A 23,736-nucleotide genomic window follows, 5' to 3' on the forward strand; every position below is an offset into this window, starting at 1 on the left:
AGTACAACCCTGCATGTCGTAAAGGTGAACCACATCCACTGTGTTAATCTTATCAAATAGGTGGAACATCTCCTCCAGAATCTCTGCTGGTGTGTTAAATGCTCCCCCTGGTAGAACCTCCAGGAGGGGGCAAAGGCTACACTGCTATCTGATCTTCTGTGCTGGATGGTGAGGAATAGTCCAGCCCCCTACCCAGGATGTAGCATTACAGAGAAGTAATTTTGTCTCTCCCTGTTGTATGCAGCATAGTTTGAATAGTGCATCCACAGAGACACTGATTCCCATGTGCTTGCAGGGGTCCTACTCCATTGACCCTCTCCATATTGCTGTGGATGGTGCCTCCCTGGAGTATAGTTCTACAGTCTAGAGGAAAGAATTTGAACACCTTGTGACCTGTGAAAAGGGGACATGATTTGGGCCTTTTTTGTACTTTAGATACCATATGTTGTCTTCTCTTCAGCTAAATAATATCTTTATGATCATTTAATATTTTACTGCTAGATTCATGAAATATAAACAGGAATGATTTAAAAGTACTGTTTTTACCAGTATCAACTGACTTTCTTTAAGGTCTCGATTTTGAATATAATCAAAGAAGATAGACTGTTATAGGAATAAAGCTTATCTTCAGATCAGTCAGTCTTGTATGATAGTTACTGTAAATGTATGGGGGGGGGAAGATTCATCTGGCATTTATATTTCTGTTCCATATTGAGAAACGTAGGGTGAAAATGATGGTTCACTTGTATTATTTGATGTTAATAGAATGATGGGATAGTAGGAAGATGTAATTAATCTAAATTGCAAAGATCCTATTAAATGCTCCAATATTATCCGTGTTGTTTATTCAGAGACTCTGATTTAAGAAGACACTCATTTTCATACGTAAGCAAATGCTTACATCTTGTTTTAAAGTACTTTCCCGGACTGGAACCAGAAAGAGGAATGAAAAGTTTGCCTAGTAAATGTTTGTATCTTGCTTCTTCTGGGGGCAGCAGGGTGATTTCCTGTAACATGTGACCATAAATAAAATATTTAATTCTTCCCTATTTTAGAATCAGGAATTGTTGCCTGTTCTTCAGAATCCTTTTTCAGATCTAAAGGATTAAAAGGACTTTAGGTATATACTATGGCTTTTATTATGGAAACAGCCCTTCAAAACTATTCGGAAACCCACATTATGTTTGAAACATGATGTACTGGTTTGGTTGGTTCTTAACTCCTTCCTATCAGAATATTCTATTTCAGGAATTCATTATTTATAGTTGGTTGACAGGATTAGTCTTAAGTGTAGCAGGATAAACTTATACATTTGAGAGAGAGATTAGATAAAGTAGAAATAGTCCCCAGCAATCTATGCAATTATTCTGTCATTCTTTTGTGAAAAAGACACACAACTTATTCATGCAATGTAACAAAACACTTAAAATGCTCTATTCATTTTTTCCTCCCATTACTCAGTGCTAAAAGAATTATTGTGCTAGAAACTGGTGTCTGAACTAGAATGCTTATATATTATTTTTATCCCAGTGACATACGTGAAAGAAGACACAGAGCATGACCAAAACTTAAAAATTGGGTTCCTACATTCATATTTAGACACCTGAATCCTGACCTTATTTTTCAAAAGTGCCCAGTACTGAACAGCACCCTTTTTTAGGGTCTGTCCAACAATGCATTAAGTATATGTGTAACTGTACGTACATATGTAGTCCCGTTGACTTTGTATGTGCTTTTAGAATCCGGGTCAGGTTGTCTAAATATGGACATAACAGCCTAACTTCAGTTTTGAAAATTGTGACCTCTGTCATACTCTGAGGTTGATGGGGAAGCAGGTGGTAACTGTACTTTAATGTCTTAAGATTTTTGTTTCTGAATCTATGAAACACATTTTCCTTAGAAAAAATCATTTTATTTTTTATTTTGGCTGCTATTTTACCTCCGACTACTACTTTTTTTAATAATTGAAAACTACTGTTCACTATTTTCTTAAAACTGTCTTTCTTAAGTCTGCTTTCTATAACCTTTCCCCGCTGAAGAATTTCAGGAATTCCCTGACTTTCCTCAGGGGGATCCAAGCCCTGGTTTGTTTGAGACCCAGAGCTAGAGGGTTAGTAATTTTCAAAAAAGTAATTGCCTGTATATAGACACATTTAACTTCTGTATAGATTTTCCATTTAAACACATTTTAAGACAGTAATTTATTTAGAAAAATATGCTTTTTTCAGCTTTGCTTCTTTAGTGACTGATAAAAAAATTTCCACACCAAAATGGAAGTCCCTTTAAAATAATAAGAAACAACTCCACACACCCTAAGGCCATTTATTTCATGGCTTTGCCAGGGCTCTGCTACTTGCTTGCTTTTTTCCTTTTTAAACGAAGACGTGTCAGAACTTAGAGGCCTTGTACACAGTATAAAATGACCCCAGCACAAACGTCTTATATTACAAAATCTTTAGTCCACAGCTGCCAATTCAGCACAGACTCTAGGCTGCTTTTAACACAATCTCTGCTTCTCTTTCCCTCCCCCACCTTAGCTAGAACAATCAGTGATGTTTTACATTAGGTATAGTCATAATTATTCTGTTTCTTAGGAAGTCAAGAGTTTAACCTCTATTTTGAGATGTATATATCTGTGTATATTATAGGATCCTCATCACTCTGGAATCTGAGTAGAGAAGTGTTTGTGGAAAAGGGCCTTTCTTCCCCAAAACGTAGCTTCCCTGATTTTAAAGTTGGTTGCTCAGAGTGGGTTTATCTGGAGTATCCATGTAAAAATCATTTAAAAGCCATCTGTACAGCACACATGTTTTTTTATAATTCCAGACTGAGTCAGATTTCTTGTAAACTATGTGGTGATGGCAACTGTTGTCCAATGAATTGTGTCTAATCGCCCCTTTTCACTCTTGTTTTTCATCTCTAGGATATTTCAAAGATGGTTTGCCTGCCATTGAGATTTGGAGATCTGATGCCACAATGAGGACTCACACACGGGGGGCTCCCAGTGTGTTTTTCATACATGTGATTTGCTTTGCTTTGGCCTCCAGCATCAATGAGAACCCAAGTGCTGTGATTCCTTTTGTCAATGCCAACTACGACAGCTATCCCATGCTTTATTTTTCTAAAGAAGAGGTGGAGGATTTGCAGAGCAAGGCTGCCACTACACATCAGCACATTACAGCTCGTCTTACTGAGGCAGTTCAGACGATGCTGTCTAGTCCCCTGGAGTATCTCCCTCCCTGGGACCCCAAGGAGTTCAGTTCTCGGTGGAATGAAATTTATGGCAACAATCTGGGTGCCCTGGCAATGTTTTGTGTGCTCTACCCAGACAATATTGAAGCCATAAACATGGCAAAGGATTACATGGAAAGGATGGCAGCGCAGCCTAGTTGGTAGATTTTTGTCTTTTTGTTCTTACTGCATAAATGCTGCTTGTAATGGAATGAGTGAATGAATGTATGAGACTATGCTAGTATGAAGGCCTGACTTTTTTTATATAAAACTTGATAGGTTTGCCTGTACTGACTCTCCCAAATCATAATCTAGTTGTCCTGTATACTTAGTCTGATCGCAAATAATATTGAGAATTAATTTGCCTTCTATTAGAAATGGTGCACCAGCCACTCTTGTCTTCATTAAGCATTCTCTGTTACAGATAGTTCTAACTGTGACAAAATAATCAGTTTATAATCCTGGAGTGATATCCTGGCTCTGTTGAAGTCAGTGATAGAATTCCCACTTATGGCGTGGGTTCAGGATTTCATTCCAGGTTAGCGCATAAGATATTGTATGGCTTTTTATCTTTGCTAGGCACAAAAGGTTGGTCTACACTAGACAGTTAGGTCAAGGTAAAGAAGCTTAGATCAACCTAACTATGTCAGTGTCTACACTACAGCCTTCCTCCTACTAAGGTAAGTGCCCTGTTACACTGACATAATAACTCCAGTTCCACAAGAGGCATAAGGTTTATGTCAGTGTAGTTTGGGTGACATAGTGTTTGTGTACATACTTAGATTGCCTGTTCGCTGTCTTGTCAATGTGATAGCAGTAGATGTGAAATTGATAAGAAAGCTGCAGAGCTAGAGCTTCCTGCCTCTACTCCGCTGAAGAGCTGTGGGGCTGGATCCTGGCCCCAGCTGGGAGCTGAGACAAGAATGGACACTGCTTCCAGCCAGGATCTAGGGTGAGAAGCACTCCTTGCTGAATCCCACTATCAGCTGAAATTGATATAGCAGCCTGGCTCCTGGTGGGGAGTAGGTGAGGGAGGCCAAGGAGCCAGCATAGCTGGACCCTGCTCCGCAGGTGTGATTATTCTCCTGGCAGGGAATGGGAGGCGAGAAGCCCTGAGCGGTTTCCCCCGCTCCTGGTGGGGTGTGGGAAGGCAAGACACACCGGGAAACTTCCCCTCTACTCCTGGTAGGAAATGGAAGGGCAAGAAGCACTAGGAGGCTTCCTCCCATTCCTGGCAAGTGGGGTGGGGGGAGGAGGGAGTTATGAGCAGACAACCTGGAGCCTGTGGGGCAACCACACTCCCAGTAGGGAGCTGCAAGCAGAACTGAGAGACCAGGTTCTCAGCTCCCTACATTGCCCCTCTTAGCTCAGTGAAAGCACTCCTGGGCTACGTCTAGACTACATGGCTCCGTCAACGGAGCCATGTAAAATAGTTTATTCGGCATAGTCAAAGAAGCGGGGATTTAAATAATCCCTGCTTCGTTAAAATAAAAATGGCCCCCGTGCTGTGCCGACGATCAGCTGATCCAGCACAGCGCGGTAATCTAGACACGGCGTGGTCGACAAAGGAAACGAGGCTTCCTTTGTCAACCGCGCCGCATTTAGACTGCCACGCTGTGCCACATCAGCTGATCATCGGCACGGTGCAGCGGCCATTTTTATTTTAACAAAGCGGAGATTATTTAAATCCCCGCTTCTTTGACTATGCCGAATAAACTATTTTACATGGCTCCGTCGACGGAGCCATATAGTCTAGACGTAGCCCCGGTGAGGACGTGCGCCACTGACTCTAGGGCTATGTCTAGACTGCAAGCCTCTTTCGAAAGAGCCTCTTTCGAAAGATACTTTCGAAAGAGCCTCTTTCGAAAGAGAGCGTCTAGACTGCACGTTGAACTTTCGAAAAAGCGGCTTGCTTTTTCGAAAGAAAGCATCCAGTGAGTCTGGATGCTCTCTTTCGAAGAAGCCCTATTTACATTGAAGAACGCCTTCTTTCGAAAGAGGAACTTTCGAAAGAAGGCGTTCTTCCTCGTGAAATGAGGTTTACTGCCATCGAAAGAAAAGCTGCGTTCTTTCGATTTAATTTCGAAAGAACGCGGCTTGAGTCTGGATGCAGGTGAGGTTTTTTCGAAAAAAGGCTACTTTTCCCAAAAAAAACCCTGAGTCTTGACACAGCCTAGGAGGGTAGAGTGGACATCAGCCACTGCAGTAATTGCTGCAGTGTCTGCAAGTTGACCTGTATAGGTCGAGTTATGTTTCTAGTGTGGACATATCCTAAGATAGAAAAAAAGATTGTGTTCAGTGTAAATAAGGGTGTCAGATTCTGGCTGTTAGGAAATATAATGTATGTGCTCCATTTACTTGATTTAGAAAAAAGAGTAGTCACATAGTATTTCTCTCTTATAAGGTGATAGAACTTCTGATCTTCTTAGTAGCATTCTCCCTGGTAGGGAAAGTGTAAGATTATATTCTTCATCTGTAAGATTTAATACTGTAAATAGATGTCTTTTTCAGTGTTAAATCAAATCTATTACATTTGAAATTAAAGTCATTGTTGTCATTCAAAATGACACATGGAATTTGCTTTCTAGATTAAATACTGTCTGAAATGTCTTATTTCTCAAAGCATTCTCAGTCCTGATTTGCACCACCTATTTGACATATTGTTCTTGAACCTGTCTTGTACACATCAGCTTTTCAATTAATGAGGTATCAGGAAAAATGATGTGTCTCTTGAAGAAATGTTGGAATTTTTTGTTTTTGCCTGGTGTTGTTTTCCCTTTGAAATTCATTTCTCTTTCCTGTTCTGGTTTTTTTTTTATTTTGAGTGGTACTTATATCTGAGCAATTATGAATGTATTGTGTTAGAAACAGTGTATTCTTCTGTTTGTTTTCTTTTTATTAATGTCTGCAGCATTCATTCATCCCAGACCTTGGTAAAGGACAAATCAGCAAATATATACCCCTTTGTTTTATAGCTATTGATGGTGGTTGGGACAGCCAGACCAGCCAAACACAGCTGAGAGAAAAGATGCAGCAGATTAAGAAATGAAAAGCTGGGGCAAAGGAAACAGGATTATAAGAAACAAACCTCCAGAAACCTTAGGGGAAATAGAGCTAGCTAGAGGGAAGGTCTTGGTCTGAGTTGGCTAATGTACCCCTCCCATGTTATTGTGAGCTACTGTTTATGTTGTAGTTTATAGTAATTTTTGTGTCATCTTTTTGTTTGGTCTGTTCCCATGGGAGGAGGGGGTGGTGAGGAACTAAATCATTCTATTTTCTTTTGGAGATGTCTGAACTGGGAATTTTTTTTCTTCATTAGCCAGCCCTGTTGCTTGATCTCTGACAGCTATCTTAAACTTAATATGCACTGTCTTCAGTGTAGAGCACTTGTTGATTTTCTTATATTTGAATTGTAAGTGTCACTTTAGATCAGGTTTAACCTTTAGAGGGAAAACAAAATGAATTTACATTGACTCTTAAGCCTTGTTTTGTTTTCATACACTGCATAGAGATAATACTTGTTTCCTTGTGCTTTCCATACCAGTGTGCTTTGAGGTCAGTGCTTCCCTTTTTCTTTAATCACAATTCCCTATAGTTACAAGTAACAGACACAGAATAAAAGAAAATGACAAATAAGATTATTCAAGATTAACATAAAAACTATCCACTAATACATTGAGCCCACATGGCCTCTCTGAGCCTGCCCTGAGCCCTCTGAGCATTTGCTCAGTTATATCTGTATTGAGGACTGTACTTGATTTGGTGATTCTCTTTTCTGTTTGGTTTTATGACAAGCAATTCCCTCTCACTGCAGGGGCCAGATGAGAAGCACCTCTTCATGGCCACTGCAGCTCCAGCAGGCATAGCCGAGGGAGGGGTACATGACCCCCTGCTGGGACAAGTCTAGGTTTGTCTGCTCCCCTGTGCTCCCCAGCCAGAGTGAAAAGTGCAGCAAACCGTGCGCTTTCCCCTTGGTCCCTGGGGAACAGCCAGCAATGTTCACATACAAATTGGGGAGGGGGACCTTCAAGCCTCTACCTGCGCAAAAGGGTGCCTGGGAGGTGGGAGACTTGGAGCTGGGGCAGTCCTGGAATGAGGAGAGTGCACCCCCATTCATCCCCTTTTACCCATCTGTTGATTCTGTCTCTTTTCTATACGGCTACGTCTAGACTGGCCCCTAATTCCGGAAAAGTCATGCAAGCAGGTAAGTCAGAATAGGGAAATCCGCGGGGGATTTAAATATCCTCCGCGGGATTTAAATAAACATGTCCGCCGCTTTTTTTCCGGCTTGGGGAAAAGCCGGAAAAAAGCGTCTAGACTGGCGCGATCCTCCGGAATAAAGCCCTTTTCCGGAGGATCTCTTATTCCTACTTGAAAGTACTTTCCTTGAAAGTAGGAATAAGAGATCCTCCGGAAAAGGGCTTTATTCCGGAGGATCGCGCCAGTCTAGACGCTTTTTTCCGGCTTTTCCCCAAGCCGGAAAAAAAGCGGCGGACATGTTTATTTAAATCCCGTGGGGGATATTTAAATCCCCCCGCGGATTTCCCTATTCTGACTTACCTGCTTTGCATGACTTTTCCGGAATTAGGGGCCAGTCTAGACGTAGCCTATAGGTTTATGAGACGCAGTCCCATTCCAGGCACATCCCATTTTCCTGGCACAACCAAACCTTGCTTTAAGTTCTGATAAGAGGAAGATGTGTACTGAATTTGGGGTCCTAGCTCTTACCATTTATGGGAGTTCTTGAACAAATAGACAGACAGACAGACACACAGACAAACAAATATATACAGGAAGCCCTCGCAATTCATGGTAGATGTGTTCCAAGGTGAATGGCAAAATTCACTAATACTGGGAGCCGCAGCTTCTGCCCCCCAGTCAGCTTCACACAGCTCCCGAACTTACCACAAGGGCCAGGAGCCACAGGGAACTCACTGCAGCTCTCGGCAGCTGCAGGGAACTCACCACAGGGCTGGGAGCTGCAGTGAGTTCCCTGCAGCTCCTGGCTTCCTGCCCTTCCCCTCCAGACCAGGACAGGAGACCCCCACGAATACATGAAACCATGAATACCAATTCTGTGAATTATGAGGGTCTCCTGTAGTAGATTTTCCTGGAATTATGGAAGACAAATATCTTTCTTGTTGATATTAGTATAGTTTCACTGATGTAATAATTGAGAGGGTAGATACATTGTTTCATTTAATATGCCGTTGTGTTACTGACAATATTCACAATCGACTGGAATGTTTCAAATCTGACTTCATCAAAGTTCTGTTGTTGGCAAATTGATTTCTTCTGCTGTCTTTCCTGGATTTCTCTGTGATTTCTATGAAGATGACTGAATCTAAATTAACACCCTAATTTTAAAAATTCGGAAATGAAGGTCACTTTGCTCAGGTGTTTAAGATCTACCATAAAACTAAAACAGGACTTTTGGCGACTTTGGCCATAATTAAATAAATTAAGTGTAATTCTAAGTGCCACAGTCTTTATTTCAGGGCGTGATAGAGTGCACTGAGAGTAAAACTTCACTACTTATTTTTAAAGTTCATTCTAATTTGAATGAGGCTCTTTCCATTTTCTAAACTTAGGGTACGTCTAGACTACATGCCTCTATCACCAGAGGCATGTAGATTAGGCTACCAGGCATAGGAAAATGAAGCGGCGATTTAAATAATCGTCGCTTCATTTAAATTTACATGGCTGCCGCGCTGAGCCGACAAACAGCTGATCAGCTGTTTGTCGGCTCAGCGCGGTAGTCTGGACGCGCGGGTGTCGACATCAAAGGCATTTGTCGACCACTCAGGTAAACCTCATCCCAGGAGGCATACCTGGGTGGTCGACAAATGCCTTTGATGTCGACACCCACGCGTCCAAACTACCGCGCTGAGCCGACAAACAGCTGATTAGTGCGGCAGCCATGTAAATTTAAATGAAGCGGCGATTATTTAAATCGCCGCTTCATTTTCCTGTGCCTGGTAGCCTAATCTACATGCCTCTGGCGACAGAGGCATGTAGTCTAGACGTACCCTTAGTTTAATTTTTCCATAGTATAGTTATGATAAAGCATGATACTGTTATATCTTTGAGTGTTTAAGTACAGTAATTAATGTATAATATGCAATAAGGAAAACCCTTAATTCAGTTCCCCTTCATAAGAGCTAAGCAGAAAGTTGAATTGTTTGTTACAACAGGAAATGTTGGTAGCATATTAATGACTCTGCTATAATTAATTAAAATTAATGACTGATACTCTGCCCACGAAAGCTCATGATATCATCTACATGTTTTGTTAGTGTTTAAAGTACTATTAGACTTTGTTTTTTAAGTTTTTTCTGTTACAGACTAACTTGGCTACCCCTCTGAAGTTTTTGATACTCTCCTATAGGTTATATTTAAAGTAGGCAAAGAACAGCTATTAATGAAGATACATAATCAGTCATTAAGGAAATAGTATAGAAACAGAGGATCCTTTGGATTCTAGTAAGGAACAAAGACAGCACGGCAGAAAGTCAGTCTTAATCAAAGGATACATTTTTAAAATGCATGCACTGGGATATTAAGAAGATAAGAGACCCCACATATCCAAAAATTTGTTTGGTTTTCCTTGGATTTTACAAGTGAAATTTGTCTGAAAATTTAAACCATAGTATGCTGTTTGGCAACTTCTTACAGAAAGAAAGATAATTATGGAGGTTATAGATTAACTCCCAGGCATTTTATCTTTCATTAGCCTCAAGAATTTTCCCTAGCAGGAGTGCATTCTTGGCTGATGGGATCTGTAACAACGATTATTTCCATATGGTTGCTAAGCCTATTCTAGAAACGAGTGATGTAATTAGAGATCCACATCATGTAGACATAAGAGTCTCATCAAGTTTTATGTTTTGGATAAAAAACTTTTGAAGTATTTATTTTTAACCCTGCCAGCCTTAAAACTGTGGTATCCAGTGCCCTGTATTTTCACAAATTCACTGTCCTTATTACCGTAAGATTAGCCATAAGATTAGCCATTCTGAAAGACAAAATTTACGTAGCAGAGGTCAAAATATTTCACTGTCCACAGATTGTTTTGTTAATGCAAATGTTTTACCATCACATTGCTTATCAGGGAGAAAAATCTGAAGATAAGTCTTACTTGATGGGCCCTAAATGTGAAAGAACTGCAGCCGCTCCCCGACTTACGGCCACCTCCACTTACGACCAAAGCGGTCGTAAATGCAGATCCGAGTTACGAACGGCGATCCGCACTTACAAACAGCACAGTCGCCATGTAACTCTATGGGATCCGAGTTACGAACAGTTTGAGTTACGGACCAAGTATTGGTCCGTAATTCGTTCGTAACTTGGAGAGCGGCTGCATAGTAAAGCAAGTGTGAACATTCCAACAAAACAGCAGTGAGTGAAGCAATGAGATTATGATATTGCAAATGGAAACTTTTGTAAGAGAGCCATGGAGGATACAGCTATTATTTGGCCAGTTCATGTCTCAATTTATTTTTTAAATCTGAAAAATGAGAACCTGGAATTTTTAAAACTAAATTGTATCTTAAGGCAGTGTTTTTTTCATATTTTTGCAACAGGCAGCTCAGCTTGGCTCACGAAGAAAGAATGGTTAAATTGATACTGAGAGTTTGCAGTACAGCTAATTTTGAGACAAGTCTGGTATAAACATTTGCTGCAAAGTAACAAAGTCTGTTGGAATAATAAAGTACTTATAGTATGTGTTTCTGCTTGGCACTTTACCTTGTTATGGCATTCAACTCCGCTAATACAAGCTTTATAACATATGAACACAGAAGGATCATGATTAATACTAATTAGAACCGCAATATTCTAAAACAGTTGTCCTTCTAATGAAACATGAAAATCTGAAATCTGCTTACATGTGGAAATATGAAAGAAGAAGGGGATTGAGTGACATGAAAATGGTTTTAGTGGCAATGGAGGAAGACTAATGAGAGGGGAATAGAGGAAGCTCACAGTTCCAAAAAAAAATGATGAGAGTGCCCCTACACCTACCCAAAGACCTACATCAGAACCAAAGTCTGTAGTTTAGCAGCATGCTCTCGAAAACTTAAAGGCAACTTTCTTGACTAATTTTGCCCTTTACATATGGCCAGTGTTCATTTCCCACTCCACCAACCATGTGAGCTGAAGTGAACATAGCAGTTAGTACCCCGTCCTCTCTAATGCTAGTGTGTGCTTCTGTGGGTGCATAGGAGAGATTCAGATGCAGCCCAGCTGATTAGCATAGCGCCCACTGTTAGGTTTTGTGTTTCTGCTGGTGGTGCACATTTGTGCATGCCTTTATGCACATGAAAAAATGTATTCTGCACATGCCTTGGAAAGATTAGACGGAACATTAACTAGCTCTGTCAGTAACACCTCTGAGAATGGCTTCTGACTGCTGCAGCAGAACCAGGAAAAGGATCACACGCATATCATTTTTCCAGACTCCACAGAAATAGTAATGTGACATTTTTTAAGATTATTTTTCCCTCAGGAGCCACTCCAGTAAACTACCGAGCACCCTCTGAGAGATGCTAATAATTCTTACATCCTATTGTCTGTGTTGAAAGCTAAAGATGTTCTGCTCTTGGGCAGAATTCCTTTAGTTATGAAGTGTGATTTGTTTAAACGAAATACCAAATGACATTTGCTACCGAGATATAGAAGTATTTAAGATCAGCCAAATTTGGGGGATTTATTCATGTCAGTTTTACATTGGGCATATTAGCATCACAAGGAGCAAAATGTATTAGAGATCTGTATCTTTTCAAATACTTCAGTGGATATTGGAATACCTGTGAAAATTAATAATTCAGGAATTAATGCAAATCTTGGCAGGTTTTTTTTTTTAGTTTTTCTTCTCTTCCATAGATAACTCATGTCCAACCCACATTTCTAACTCCTGTCATCTTTTCCCTTCTAGTACTGTCAGAGCATTCCTTAAATATCTCCAGAGTCACAAAAGGCCTTGAGAACTTCTAGAGACATCACAATGTCAAGATAATACTCACTGTGTTTTGTCTTTGTTTTCAGGAAAATGTTGACAATAAGATACTATGAAACTATCTTGTGAAGCTGCACTATATGAGGATTAGCCAGTACATTTTTTCTAAGAACTTCCTCTTGATAGTGCCTTAACTAGTTAGATCAATGAGAGAGCTGTATACTAATGTGAAAGAATGAGTAATTCTAAATTAGAACAATTGAATAAAAAGGTTTAAAGGTTATAAAACGATTCCTTAGTAATTCAGGTTAGGAATTGTTTTTATTCTTTTTTCTCTGGTAATATTCCTTAGTGCTATTAAATTTAGGCCTCGCTGCAGATGACAGATGATGATGATGATGATTTAGAAACTAGAGAAAATAGTTTATAAAAAGAGAAATAATAGATTAATAGAACAGCACCCAACAAAATATGAAAGAAAGATGGAATCATTATAAAGAGAAAGTAGTGTTTGAAAATTCATTAGTTGGCACATTTTGTCCTTTGTCAGTTTAAGGCTCCATAATATGTTTACTGGGATTAGGAGTTCATGACATAGATTCCCAGCGTTTTAATCTCTGTGTACTGTTGTGCACCATTGCTGTAAAATAGGTATCACGTTTTCTAGTGCAGACAAAGTCTAATGGCCACACAAGGCACCTTCTGTGTTTGATAGACTAGAATTCAGTGGTGAGCTTTCCCTTCTCAGCTCCCAGGCTTTGCTGGTGTCAGTTTAATTTTTCTTAATAGCTTGTACCCAAAATGAATGAATGGGTCTAAATATTGTCCTGAATTGTACATCATGCAGTTCCATCAAAGTCAATAAGATGTCACAGGATTATAAGTCAGGCAGAATGTAACATTTTCACTGCAAAGAAATCAACCTTTTAATTAATAAGATTACATTGTTCAGACTCATTTTAGTGTAAGTGAAAGATGCAAAAGCGGAAATAGTAAGGAATGTGGGAACTGAGCTGGATTTGACATAATGGATTAATGAGACTTTCCAAGTTTTGTGGCTCTAAGGAGAAAGTTAAAAAAAACACCCTGGATGTGTGCAGGCTTATTCACTGATGTCAGTCAGTGTCTCGGTTAATTTATCTGGAAATGTTTGCCATTGTTGAATTGAAATAATGAGTTTCCAGGGAAAATGTATAAAGCCTTTGGCCATAAGAGCTACAGCTCTTCTACACTGATCAGCTGAAAACTGAAGTGAGAAACTCGGTTGCACCAGGCAACAAGCCCTGACTACCAGATTTTGAATTTGATTTGGCAGAAAATGGCAGAAGTTGATGAGGAACAGAACATACAAGTAGCGATTTGGGAAGGAATAATAGTAAAGCACCATCAGCTTCACCGCACCCTTAGTTGTCTTACCAAGTTCCCTGTAAGTTGTGTGGTCTGCCCCAGAGTCCCTGCTGCGGTTGGAGTGGCCCAAACCTAGCTGCAAAACCAATATCTGCCACAGCCAGGGTAGTCCTCCCGCAGCTCCAACCCAGTCCCAGCTAGAACCTATGGAGGTCAGAGGAGGGGCAGCTATCTTATGGTCCCAGCCTCAGAGCTGCTACAGTGGGGGCTGGGGAAGGTGCCTTTCCTTCTCAGCTTGGGTGCTCCTGTAAGGAGAGAGAGCAGGGTGGCATCAAAGCACCCTCCTTCACTCCAAACCCTCAACCCAGCCCCATCCGATAGCCTGCATCTCCAGATGGAGGCCTCACACTCTATGCACCCCAGCCCTCTGTCCTAGCCCTGAGTCCCTCATCCCCAGCCCCACCCAAAAACCCACAGCCCCTTCCAGAACCTTGGCACCCCAACCCTCTGCCTCAGGCTAAAGCCGCCTTCCACACTCAGAACCCTTTAGCACACCTTCACCCTATAACTGTTATGTGCACCAATATGAAGGTGATGTGTCATATTTGGAAATAGTACTTCCTCTTCTTCTCTCTGAAATCTGCCTATTCATTTCATTCAATGGTGACCCAGGTTATTTGTATTGTGTGAAAGAGTAAATAACACTTCTCTGCCCACTTTTTCCACACCCGTGATTTTATAGATCTCTATCCAGTTCCACACACACCCATCACCTCTTTTCTAAGATGAACAGCCCTAATGTTTTAGTCTCTCTTTGTATGAAAGCCTCTTCCAGTCTCTGACCATTGCAGGCGCAGTAAAATGGGGTCGCTTGGGCCTAGAGCAGTAGTCACCAACCAGTCAATCGCGGAGGCACTGACAGTCGATCTCAACACAGTCAGTGTTCCCAGCCCACCCCCCACTCTTCCCCACCCGCAACAAGAAGCCCACGCTGGCATTATTGCCTGCCACTCCTCGCAAAATTGGAGCCAGTGCCGGCTTCCTGCGGGGGGCGAGGGGAGAAAGAGAGTACTGAGGCTCTGCACCATATCTGGCTTGTTAGAAAGCATGTGCACACTGCTCCTCCCTTCCCCACAGCAGCGCATGCGCTTCCTTATCCACCCTACCTTCCCCTGTGCTCTGGGGAGGCAGGGTAAGGTGATTGTGGGGGCCTAACGTGGCAGCAGAGGATCCAGACTTTGAGCAACTGGATTTTTTAAAGGAGTGGCATGTGCACTTCTTCCAGTGCTGCCTGCAGATCCTGCCCAAGTGATACTCATCTCTGGAGACCCCCAGGTACTGGCCAAGCTGCTCCTGCCCCCTTTCCTTTGGCCAGACACTCACCAACACCCTGCCCCTGCTGAGACACCAGCACCCCATCCCTACCACACTCACTGGCAGCCCTGTCGCGCACACTGGATTCCTCATGTTTGGCCCCACCCCAGAGCTTTCACTCCTGCACCATCCACACACTGCAAACCTGTATTCTGAGCCCATCATATATGTAAACCCCCTGCCCTGAGTCCCTCATGCACCCCAACCTAAACTCCTGCACCCTCACACCCACAAGCCTTTGGCCTGCTCAGCACCCCAACCCTCCACCTGACTCAAACACACTCCTGCCTGGAGTCTCCTCCCCAAGCCAGCATCCCCTTTTCCACCTCCTCCAGCACCCAAATTCCTTCCCAGAGCTTGCACCCCTCACTCCTTCCCACCCCAGAGCCCACACCTCCTGTCTCAACCCAGTCAGAGTAAGTAAGGGCTGGGGACAGCAAGTGATAGAGAGGAGAGGAATGGAGAAGGAGAGGCTTCAAGGAAGGGATGGGATCTTGGGGATGGGATGGGGTAGATCTTAGTTTGCCCTGACATTTAAAAAATGATCTTTGGTGTAAAAGGGTTGGAGTCCACTGAGCTAGAGAAACTGTTAACCTCTTCTTCATTAGTGTGGGGTTTGTAGTCCCATTCACAGCAGATAGGTGTAGGGAAGTTGAACTGTTGTTGTCCATGTGACACTTGCTTTGGAAAGACACACTGTGCTATCATAGAAGATTCCAGACTCCAAGGCCGTGACACAGATACTTTTCACCAGTGTTAAATTCACTTAAAAATAAAAGATTGGAACAAACATTGAGAAGAATATTAAGTTAATGATAACACTTTCAGGTTACAGGTTGTCCTTGAAATTGACCAGTTTTATCTCAGCTAAATGGAGGTTACCTCAGTATGAGAAATATTACTTAATTTTCTACATCCCTACTCGTGCAGCGAAATGTAAAATATTGCAGAGACTGAGGTAAAGATATCCATTTATCTAAGAAAAGGGAATTCATTTTTCTAAAGCAACTGATGAGCTTTTAAGGATGACTACTGTATATATTTAGAAACCAGTAAAATGCTTCAGAGAGAAGTAATAGATAGCACATTCTGTGTGTTAGGAACATACATCATATGACTGAAAGAGACCTGTATTATCAAATCCAGTCATCTGGTATTTCCTATAAAACTATGGCCTATAATGCTCCATTTGTAAATTTATCAAGCTTCATTTTAAAACAAATTAAATTGTTTCCTGTTGGAAGGCTGTTGAACTCTTTGCACTAGATACCTAATTTCAGAGCTGTTGAGTCACTTATACATCAAAGCCTGCTGGCAGATCTGTAGAACTCATTTCATTAATTGACCTCTTTCTTCTTTGACAGGTTAGTGAAGGATGCTCCATGGGATGAGGTCCCTCTTGCTCACTCTTTGGTTGCTTTTGCCACTGCTTATGACTTCTTGTACAACTACTTTAGCAAGACTGAACAGGAAAGGTTTCTTGAGGTGATTGCCAATGCCTCAGGATATATGTATGAAACATCATACAGGCGTGGATGGGGTTTCCAGTATCTACATAACCATCAGCCTACCAACTGTATGGCTCTGCTAACAGGAAGTCTGGTTCTGATGAATCAAGGTACGCCCTAGTGAATAGAGACATTCTTTTTAAAGTGCATCAGTCATGTTTGTAAGTTATGAATCAAATCTCAGGAACTGATACAAGTATGTATTCTGTTTGGTACATGTTAGCATTCAATCTATAATGCAGCCATGTATAAAGATGTGCAAGTGTATTTGTCAGCTAAAGTATAGCTATATTCAGCATCTTTTTGTATTGTTGATTACATGTATAACTCTAATGCTTGTCACTATATAATATGAGAGAGAGAGAGAGTACAAATTGTTGTAAAGGTGAAGATCACTAATATTGCAGTTTGAACTGTGCCTGCAACTGATCATTGATTGAGATGCCTTACCTCCCTACAAGTCATAAATAACAATAATAACATTATTAAAGATTTTTTTCTCCCTGACATATGGAGACTGGAAGTTGGGTTTATCTAAGTAGGATCCCTAAATGTTCACTCATTCCTCCTAATCTCATTTTTTCTATGTCTGTACTGAAGGTGATCCCCGCTTTCTCTGAGAGTAAAGAGTAGTAATTGTAGTTTCCATCAAACAAGATTAGCATCATGAATCCATCAGAATTTGCATTTTAGATTGAACACTTAATGGGAACATGTGGCTACCTTTGTCTTCTTTTAGCAACCTCCGATTCCTTTAGGGATTGGTAACATGAAATATATATTACTTTATCTCAAAAGTTAGTAGAATAAATCTGTACTTGATAGTAACTAAAATCATCATTCAGGGAGAATTTCTGTGAACTTTTTTCCAACAGTAAAAAGACCCAAACCCGTATTATAGTTTGCAGCATAGTTTTAGATTGTCTTTCTAGCCATACAATTCTGTTTAAAATTTCTTTTTTAGCATATGATAGAGCAGACAAATAGGTGATGTAAAACGTATAATTATATCAAACTAATTTATTTTAATATTACGACTATCCCAATATGAATAATGTACCATATATTAGGAGTATTACAGTTGTGTCTAGAGGCCCCAGTTAATATCAAGGTCCCATTGTGTGTGGCATTGTACAAACACCTTGGCTGTATCTAGACTGGCAAGTTTTTCCGCAATGCTTTTGTGGAAAAACTTGCCAGCTGTCTACACTGGCCGCTTGAATTTTCGCAAGAACACTGATGATCTCATGTAAGAAATCAGTGCTTCTTGCGGAAATACTATGCTGCTCCCGTTCGGGCAAAAGTCCTGTTGCGCAAAAGCTTTTGCGCAAAAGGGCCGGTGTAGACAGCTCAGATTTGTTTTGCGCAAAAAAGTCCTGATCATGAAAATGGTGATCGGGGCTTTTTTGCAGAAAAGTGCGTCTAGGTTGGCACGGATGCTTTTCCGCAGAAAGTGCTTTTGCGGAAAAGCGTCCGTGCCAAGCTAGACTCTCTTTTCCGCAAATGCTTTTAACGGAAAACTTTTCCGCTAAAAGCATTTGCAGAAAATCATGCCAGTCTAGACGTAGCCCTTCTGTTGAGCCCTGTTCAAAACAGCTTTCAGTCCCACTAGACAAAATATACAAAGGAAGCATTTTTATTTCCGCTGTATAAATGGGTGGGATATATGCAGAGAGTAAGTGGCTTGCCCAAGGTGATTGTGGCAGAGTTGAGAATTGAGCCAGTTCTAAATGCAATCTAAATATTTAATAAATTTAATTTTCTGAGTTTAAAATAAGAATTCGGGCTGTTTTGAAAAATATTTGGATAACCAGTAGGCTTTTACATAATGTTCTCTAAAGGAAAACACTAATTTATTTCTGTTTTCACATTCAGCTACAGATCATATTAAATAGCCTACTTGTACCTTATTATACATTGATGTGTAATAGATTGATGGATGGAATAGCTGTAGACCAATTAATAGCCACCTACTTTATGTTTCAGGATGTTAAATGCAAACATCTTTTGAACCATGAGACGACAATTCTCTAGGGTGCTATCTTAGATCAACACTGAGGGTACACTTTAGAAATGCTAAAGAAGTATTAACAACCAAAAATGTTTATTGTGTTTTTTATGTCACAGCCCATTGTAAAGGTGATAGAATCATAGAATCATAGGACTGGAAGGGACCTCGAGAGGTCACGGAGTCCAGCCCCCCGCCCTCAAGGCAGGACCAAGCTCCACCTACACCATCCCTGACAGATGTCTATCTAACCTGTTCTTAAATATCTCCAGAGAGGGAGATTCCACCACCTCCCTTGGCAATTTATTCCAATATTTGACCACCCTGACAGTTAGGAATTTTTTCCTAATGTCCAATCTAAACCTCCCCTGCTGCACTTTAAGCCCATTACTCCTTGTCCTGTCCTCAGAAACCAAGAGGAACAAATTTTCTCCTTCCTCCTTGTGACACCCATTATAGTGATATATGTCACTATAATGGAGGCATTTATGTGTGTAGGTTGGCACAATGTCTCTAAGACCACTGAAGGGAGGTCTCACAGAGCAGTCAATAATGCATCTTCTTCTTTGAGATGGGTATCCCTCTGGGTGCTCCACTGTAGGTCCCTTTGCACTCCTGCACTTATAATCGGAACTTTTAGCAGCAGTATCCCCCCGGGTTCCAGTGGCACTTTTCGCACTGCACAGAACATGCTGATGCATGCCCATTGTCAACTGTCCCTCAGTTCCTTCTCAACCGCTCCTGGCTTGGTCGGAACCCAGCAGCATTCTGTGCTTAGTTCTTTGATAGTGTTAGTTGCTAATTACAGTAAAACTCCATTGGTTCAGCATCCAATGCTCTGGCACTCCTGATGGTCCGGCACCATCAGGAACCCGGAAGTGCTCCAGCTGCCGGACAATTGGAGCTGCTCTGCGCCCAGCTTCCCCGATTCAGCCGCTGCTGAAACTGAATTGGGGAAGCCGGGAGCAGAGCACCTGGGGTGCTGCCAGGTTGGTCCTGTAGTGCTGCCCCTCTGGACTGCGGGACCAACCTGGCAGCACCCCAGCTGCTCTTGTGGATGCCTGGGGAAGAACAACTGGAGTGCTGCCGGGTTGGTGCCGCAGCGCCGAGGGGCGACGCTACGGGACCAACCCGGCAGCACCCCAGCTACTCTGCCCCCAGGTGTCCCTGATTCAGCCGCTGATGAAACTGACCAGCGGCTGACTCCAGGAAGCCTGGGGCAGGGCAGCTCTGCTCCGGGCTTCTTGGAGTCAGCCGCTGATCAGTTTCAGCAGCGGCTGACTTGGGGATGCCTGGGGCAGAGCAGCTGGGGTGCTGCCGGGTTGGTCCCACAGCGTTGCCCCTCGGTGCTGCAGGACCAACCCGGCAGCACTCCAGCTGCTCTGCCCCAGGCGTCCCCGATTCAGCCGCTGCTGAAACTGACCAGCAGTGGCTGAATCGGGGACACCTGGGGCAGAGCCGGACTATCGGAAGGGGGGACTATGAGGGGTCTGAGGTGGCATCCCCTCCCACCCAACCCCAGATCCCTCATAGCCCCTCTTTCCAATAGTCCAGATTATCGGAAGTTTACTGTAGTAGATAGTGATTAGATAGTATTAGATCTTTACTGTTTTTTTCAAGTTCCCCCCTTAATCATTAGTGTTTCTTTTTAAAAAAAATTCTCTTTGTTACTACTTTATTAGGAATATTGTAGTGATGCCAGGCTCTCCAGGATTTGAATGGTGGCTTACGTGTAGAATGTCTGTTTCCATCTCTGATGGGCATGCCCAGTGCTTTGGGTGCCTGGGACAGGATCATTCTCCAAAGAGTTGCCACCACTGTAAGAAGCTCTCTTCCAGATCTTTGGAAGCAAGAGAGATGCAGCTAAAACTCCTCACCATGGAGAAGACAGAGAGGCCAGCCTTGGAACCAGTATCACAGGCCTCTCCAACCTGTACCACCTCTGACCAAGGATCACTGGCACCGAAGGATCCTCCAGTCAAGAATGTCTAAGAAGAAGCATGCCTAAACCTCAGTGGACAGACCACCCAAAAGGTTATCCCCTCAGCAAACGCCTTCCTCGATACCTAAGGTACAGGCTTCGGGGGATGCACAGGCACCAGGGGTGCCCAGTACAGACAGACCCCAAGGGGCAGTGTCCTCTAAATATACACACCCTGCAGTCTCGGTCCCGAAGCCAAAGAAGACTGCTCCTGCACCATCAGTATCAACAACATTGGTACCAACACAGTCGGTACCTAAGCCGCCCCATCAGACCACAGCTAAGAGCCGAATGGAACCGCCAGTACAGATACCGACCAAGATGATACCGGCACTGCATACTGAAGTTTCCCCAGTACCATGGTGTCCCAGGGATCCCATCCCTGTCAAGATTGTGGGAGTGGAATGGGAGGAAACCATGGAAACAGTTGCCACATATGGGGTTGGCTCTGCGGTTGCTGCAGCAGCTGTGAGGATGGTTTTGGAGATGAGTGTCATGGTGAGAAGATTTCTTCATCACCCTCACTATAAGTAGAAAAGGGTAACACTGAGCTTGATGGCACAGACTGCTTGATTAGGTCCTCTAATGTAGGTATAGCATCGGTATCGAATAATGGTGTGCCTGTCACTGATGCGACCGCCAGCTCTTGATGACTGGTGAGCGGCCCTGATGGGGAAAGACCGGTGCCGCTGGTGTGAAGGACTGGATTCTTTGTGGTGCCGAGTCATCCTGTGTCTTTGACGTGGAGAGCTCAGGTGGCAGCACTGCAATCAACAGCGGTAGCTAGACCTCAGGCAGCGGTCCTTAAACCACCTACATCCACCAGATCTGACATTAAACAGGAGGAAGACACCTTGCCTCCATCACACTTTTCCTCCTCTTCTCCAGATGAGTTGATAATGACCCCTCCACTAATGACAAGAGATGACTTCAGGTCCTTTCAGGACCTGTACAAGAGGGTGGCCGGTTCTCTTGACATTTCCTTAGTCAAGGTTCCTGAGCTTCAGCACAAGTTCACCAATATATTGCAGGCTTCTCCATCATCTAAAATAGCTTTGTCAGTCAATGAAGCCATAGTGAACGATACAAAGATATAGTGGCAAACACCAGCCTCAATTTTCCACAACCTCAAAAAGGACTTACAAGAAGTATTATATTCCTGTCGAAAGGGCTGAATTTTTGTTCACCCACCCGGCACCAAACTCACTGGTGGTGAATGTAGCCCACCCTACGGGCAAACAGACCCAATATAAATCCACTTCTTTTAATGAGGACTGGAAGAGACTGGACATTTTGGGTCTGAAATCATACACCTGGAGGGATGCTGAGATCAGGATAACAAATAATTCAGCATTGCTAGAGACTACACATGCCATCATTTTGACAAAGACTTTTACTGAGCAGTTGCCTGAGGACTACAAATCTTCATTCAAGCCAACACAGATTAAGTCTTCATAGCAAAAACAGCACTGCAGGCATTGCTGAACACAGCCGACTCCGCCACAAGGTCACTGGCGACATCCGTGGTCATGCGTCAGGTCTCCTGACTGTGCACCCCTTTCAGTTCCCAAGGGAGGTGCTGAACATAGATGAAGATCTACCCTATAAGGGACAGAAGCTTTTTTCTGCCACCACAGAAGCTTCTCTGTATTTGCTCAAGGATTCATGAGCCATGCTCAAAACCTTGGGCATGTATGTCCCTCAGTTCAAATAGGAAATGAACCACCGCAAAGCATCATTGTCATTCTCACAGAGAGGTTATGACCTTAGACAACAGAAGCATAGGCAGCCTCAAGACCAACCTGTCATGTCTCATTGGGATATAAATTCCCATTTAATCAGTTAACAAGTTAAACATTATGTTTATCCAGTTAACCTCTTAAACGGAGCCAGATGGCCTGGAGAAGCACCACAAGGCAGATGGGAGCTACTCCAGGCTGGCCAGAGAGCCCTCCACCCAGGGAGTGGTGTGCTGCTCTGGCCAGGCTAGGGCTGCTCTGGCTCATCTGGGGTGCCTCGTGCCTGTGGTGCTGCACCGGTTAGCCATTAGCAGCCCTAACGTTCCAGTCCTCCAACAGCAGGCAGACATTTTGAACATCTGGTCAAGGGTTTGACATTGTTTCCAACAGCCAACTATTCTACCATACATGGGCCAGGATTGCCACAGACTGGTGGGCCTTGGGGATAAGAGCAAAAGGCCTCATGATTACCTTCCTTACCTTTCTACCAACCCAACCCCCTTCCCTGTCCCTCTTCAGAGACTGCTGTCATGAGTCACCCACGGAGCACTGCAACCTCGTTCAACACAGCTGACGATGGTCTTGGAGAACCTTCTTTTCTTAAAGAAACAGAATCTTTCAAATTCATTAATAAAAGTCCACTTAGGTGCTATTTCTAGTGAGCATGATATTGTAGAAGCTCACACTATTTTCTCTCACCCAACCCTAAGAAATTTTTAAACGATCTCAATAATATCTTCCCCCAAGAAGGCCGATAGTGCCATCTTGGGATCTCAACCTTGTCCTTAACACCTTGACTCTCACTGCATTTGAACCGATGGCAGCATGCTCCTTGTCACCCCTTTCCATGAAACTTGATTTCTTACTATCTTAACAGCCAGAAGACTTAGGGTATGTCTACACTACAAAGTTAGTTCGAACTAACGGACGTTAGTTCGAACTAACTTTAATAGGCGCTACACTAGTGCTCCGCTAGTTCGAATTTGAATCGAACTAGCGGAGCGCTTAGTTCGAACTAGGTAAACCTCATTTTACGAGGATTAAGCCTAGTTCGAACTAGCTAGTTCGAATTAAGGGGTGTGTAGCCCCTTAATTCGAACTAGTGGGAGGCTAGCCCTCCCCAGGTTTCCCTGGTGGCCACTCTGGCCAACACCAGGGAAACTCTATGCCCCCCTCCCGGCCCCGGACCCCTTAAAGGGGCACGGGCTGGCTACAGTGCCCGTGCCAGGTGCAAGCCTGCCAGCACCCAGCCAGCAGACCCTGCACCTGGCACAGCACAGAGCCACCCACCCGATGTCCCCCAGCCCACCCCCTCTTCCCAGGACCAGGCTGGCGGCTCCCGGGAGCTTGCCCTGGACCGCAAGAGGCGGGCACCTTCCTGGGCTAGTGCGGACATCGTGGACCGTGTCCACGATCTCCGCACTAGGCACAGGAAAGTGGCTGTCTAGGGCAGGAGAGCTGCCAGCCTGGCCACCCAGGAGCAGGTGTGCATGAAAATCAAGGGGGTCCACTGAGACCCCCTACCCTGAGCCCTGAGCTTACAATGGCCGTCCTGGGTCAGACCAAAGGTCCATCTAGCCCAGTAGCCTGTC

The 23,736-nt window shown here is 43.2% G+C and overlaps 1 protein-coding gene across 7 annotated transcripts in view; it reads left to right on the top strand.

The window, feature by feature from the left end:
• NT5DC1 (5'-nucleotidase domain containing 1) overlaps positions 1 to 23,736 on the top strand; it is a 267,029-nt gene that overhangs the window by 230,756 nt on the left and 12,537 nt on the right. For all 7 annotated transcript variants that reach the window (XM_075924007.1, XM_075924008.1, XM_075924009.1 and 4 more), the window contains 2 exons: positions 2,924 to 3,392; positions 16,273 to 16,526. In XM_075924007.1, the coding sequence (XP_075780122.1) occupies positions 2,924 to 3,392; positions 16,273 to 16,526 (723 nt within the window). The remainder of the gene's footprint in view (positions 1 to 2,923; positions 3,393 to 16,272; positions 16,527 to 23,736) is intronic.

Source organism: Pelodiscus sinensis, chromosome 3 (assembly GCF_049634645.1).
Source record: "Pelodiscus sinensis isolate JC-2024 chromosome 3, ASM4963464v1, whole genome shotgun sequence".
Classification (NCBI taxonomy): domain Eukaryota; kingdom Metazoa; phylum Chordata; order Testudines; family Trionychidae; genus Pelodiscus; species Pelodiscus sinensis.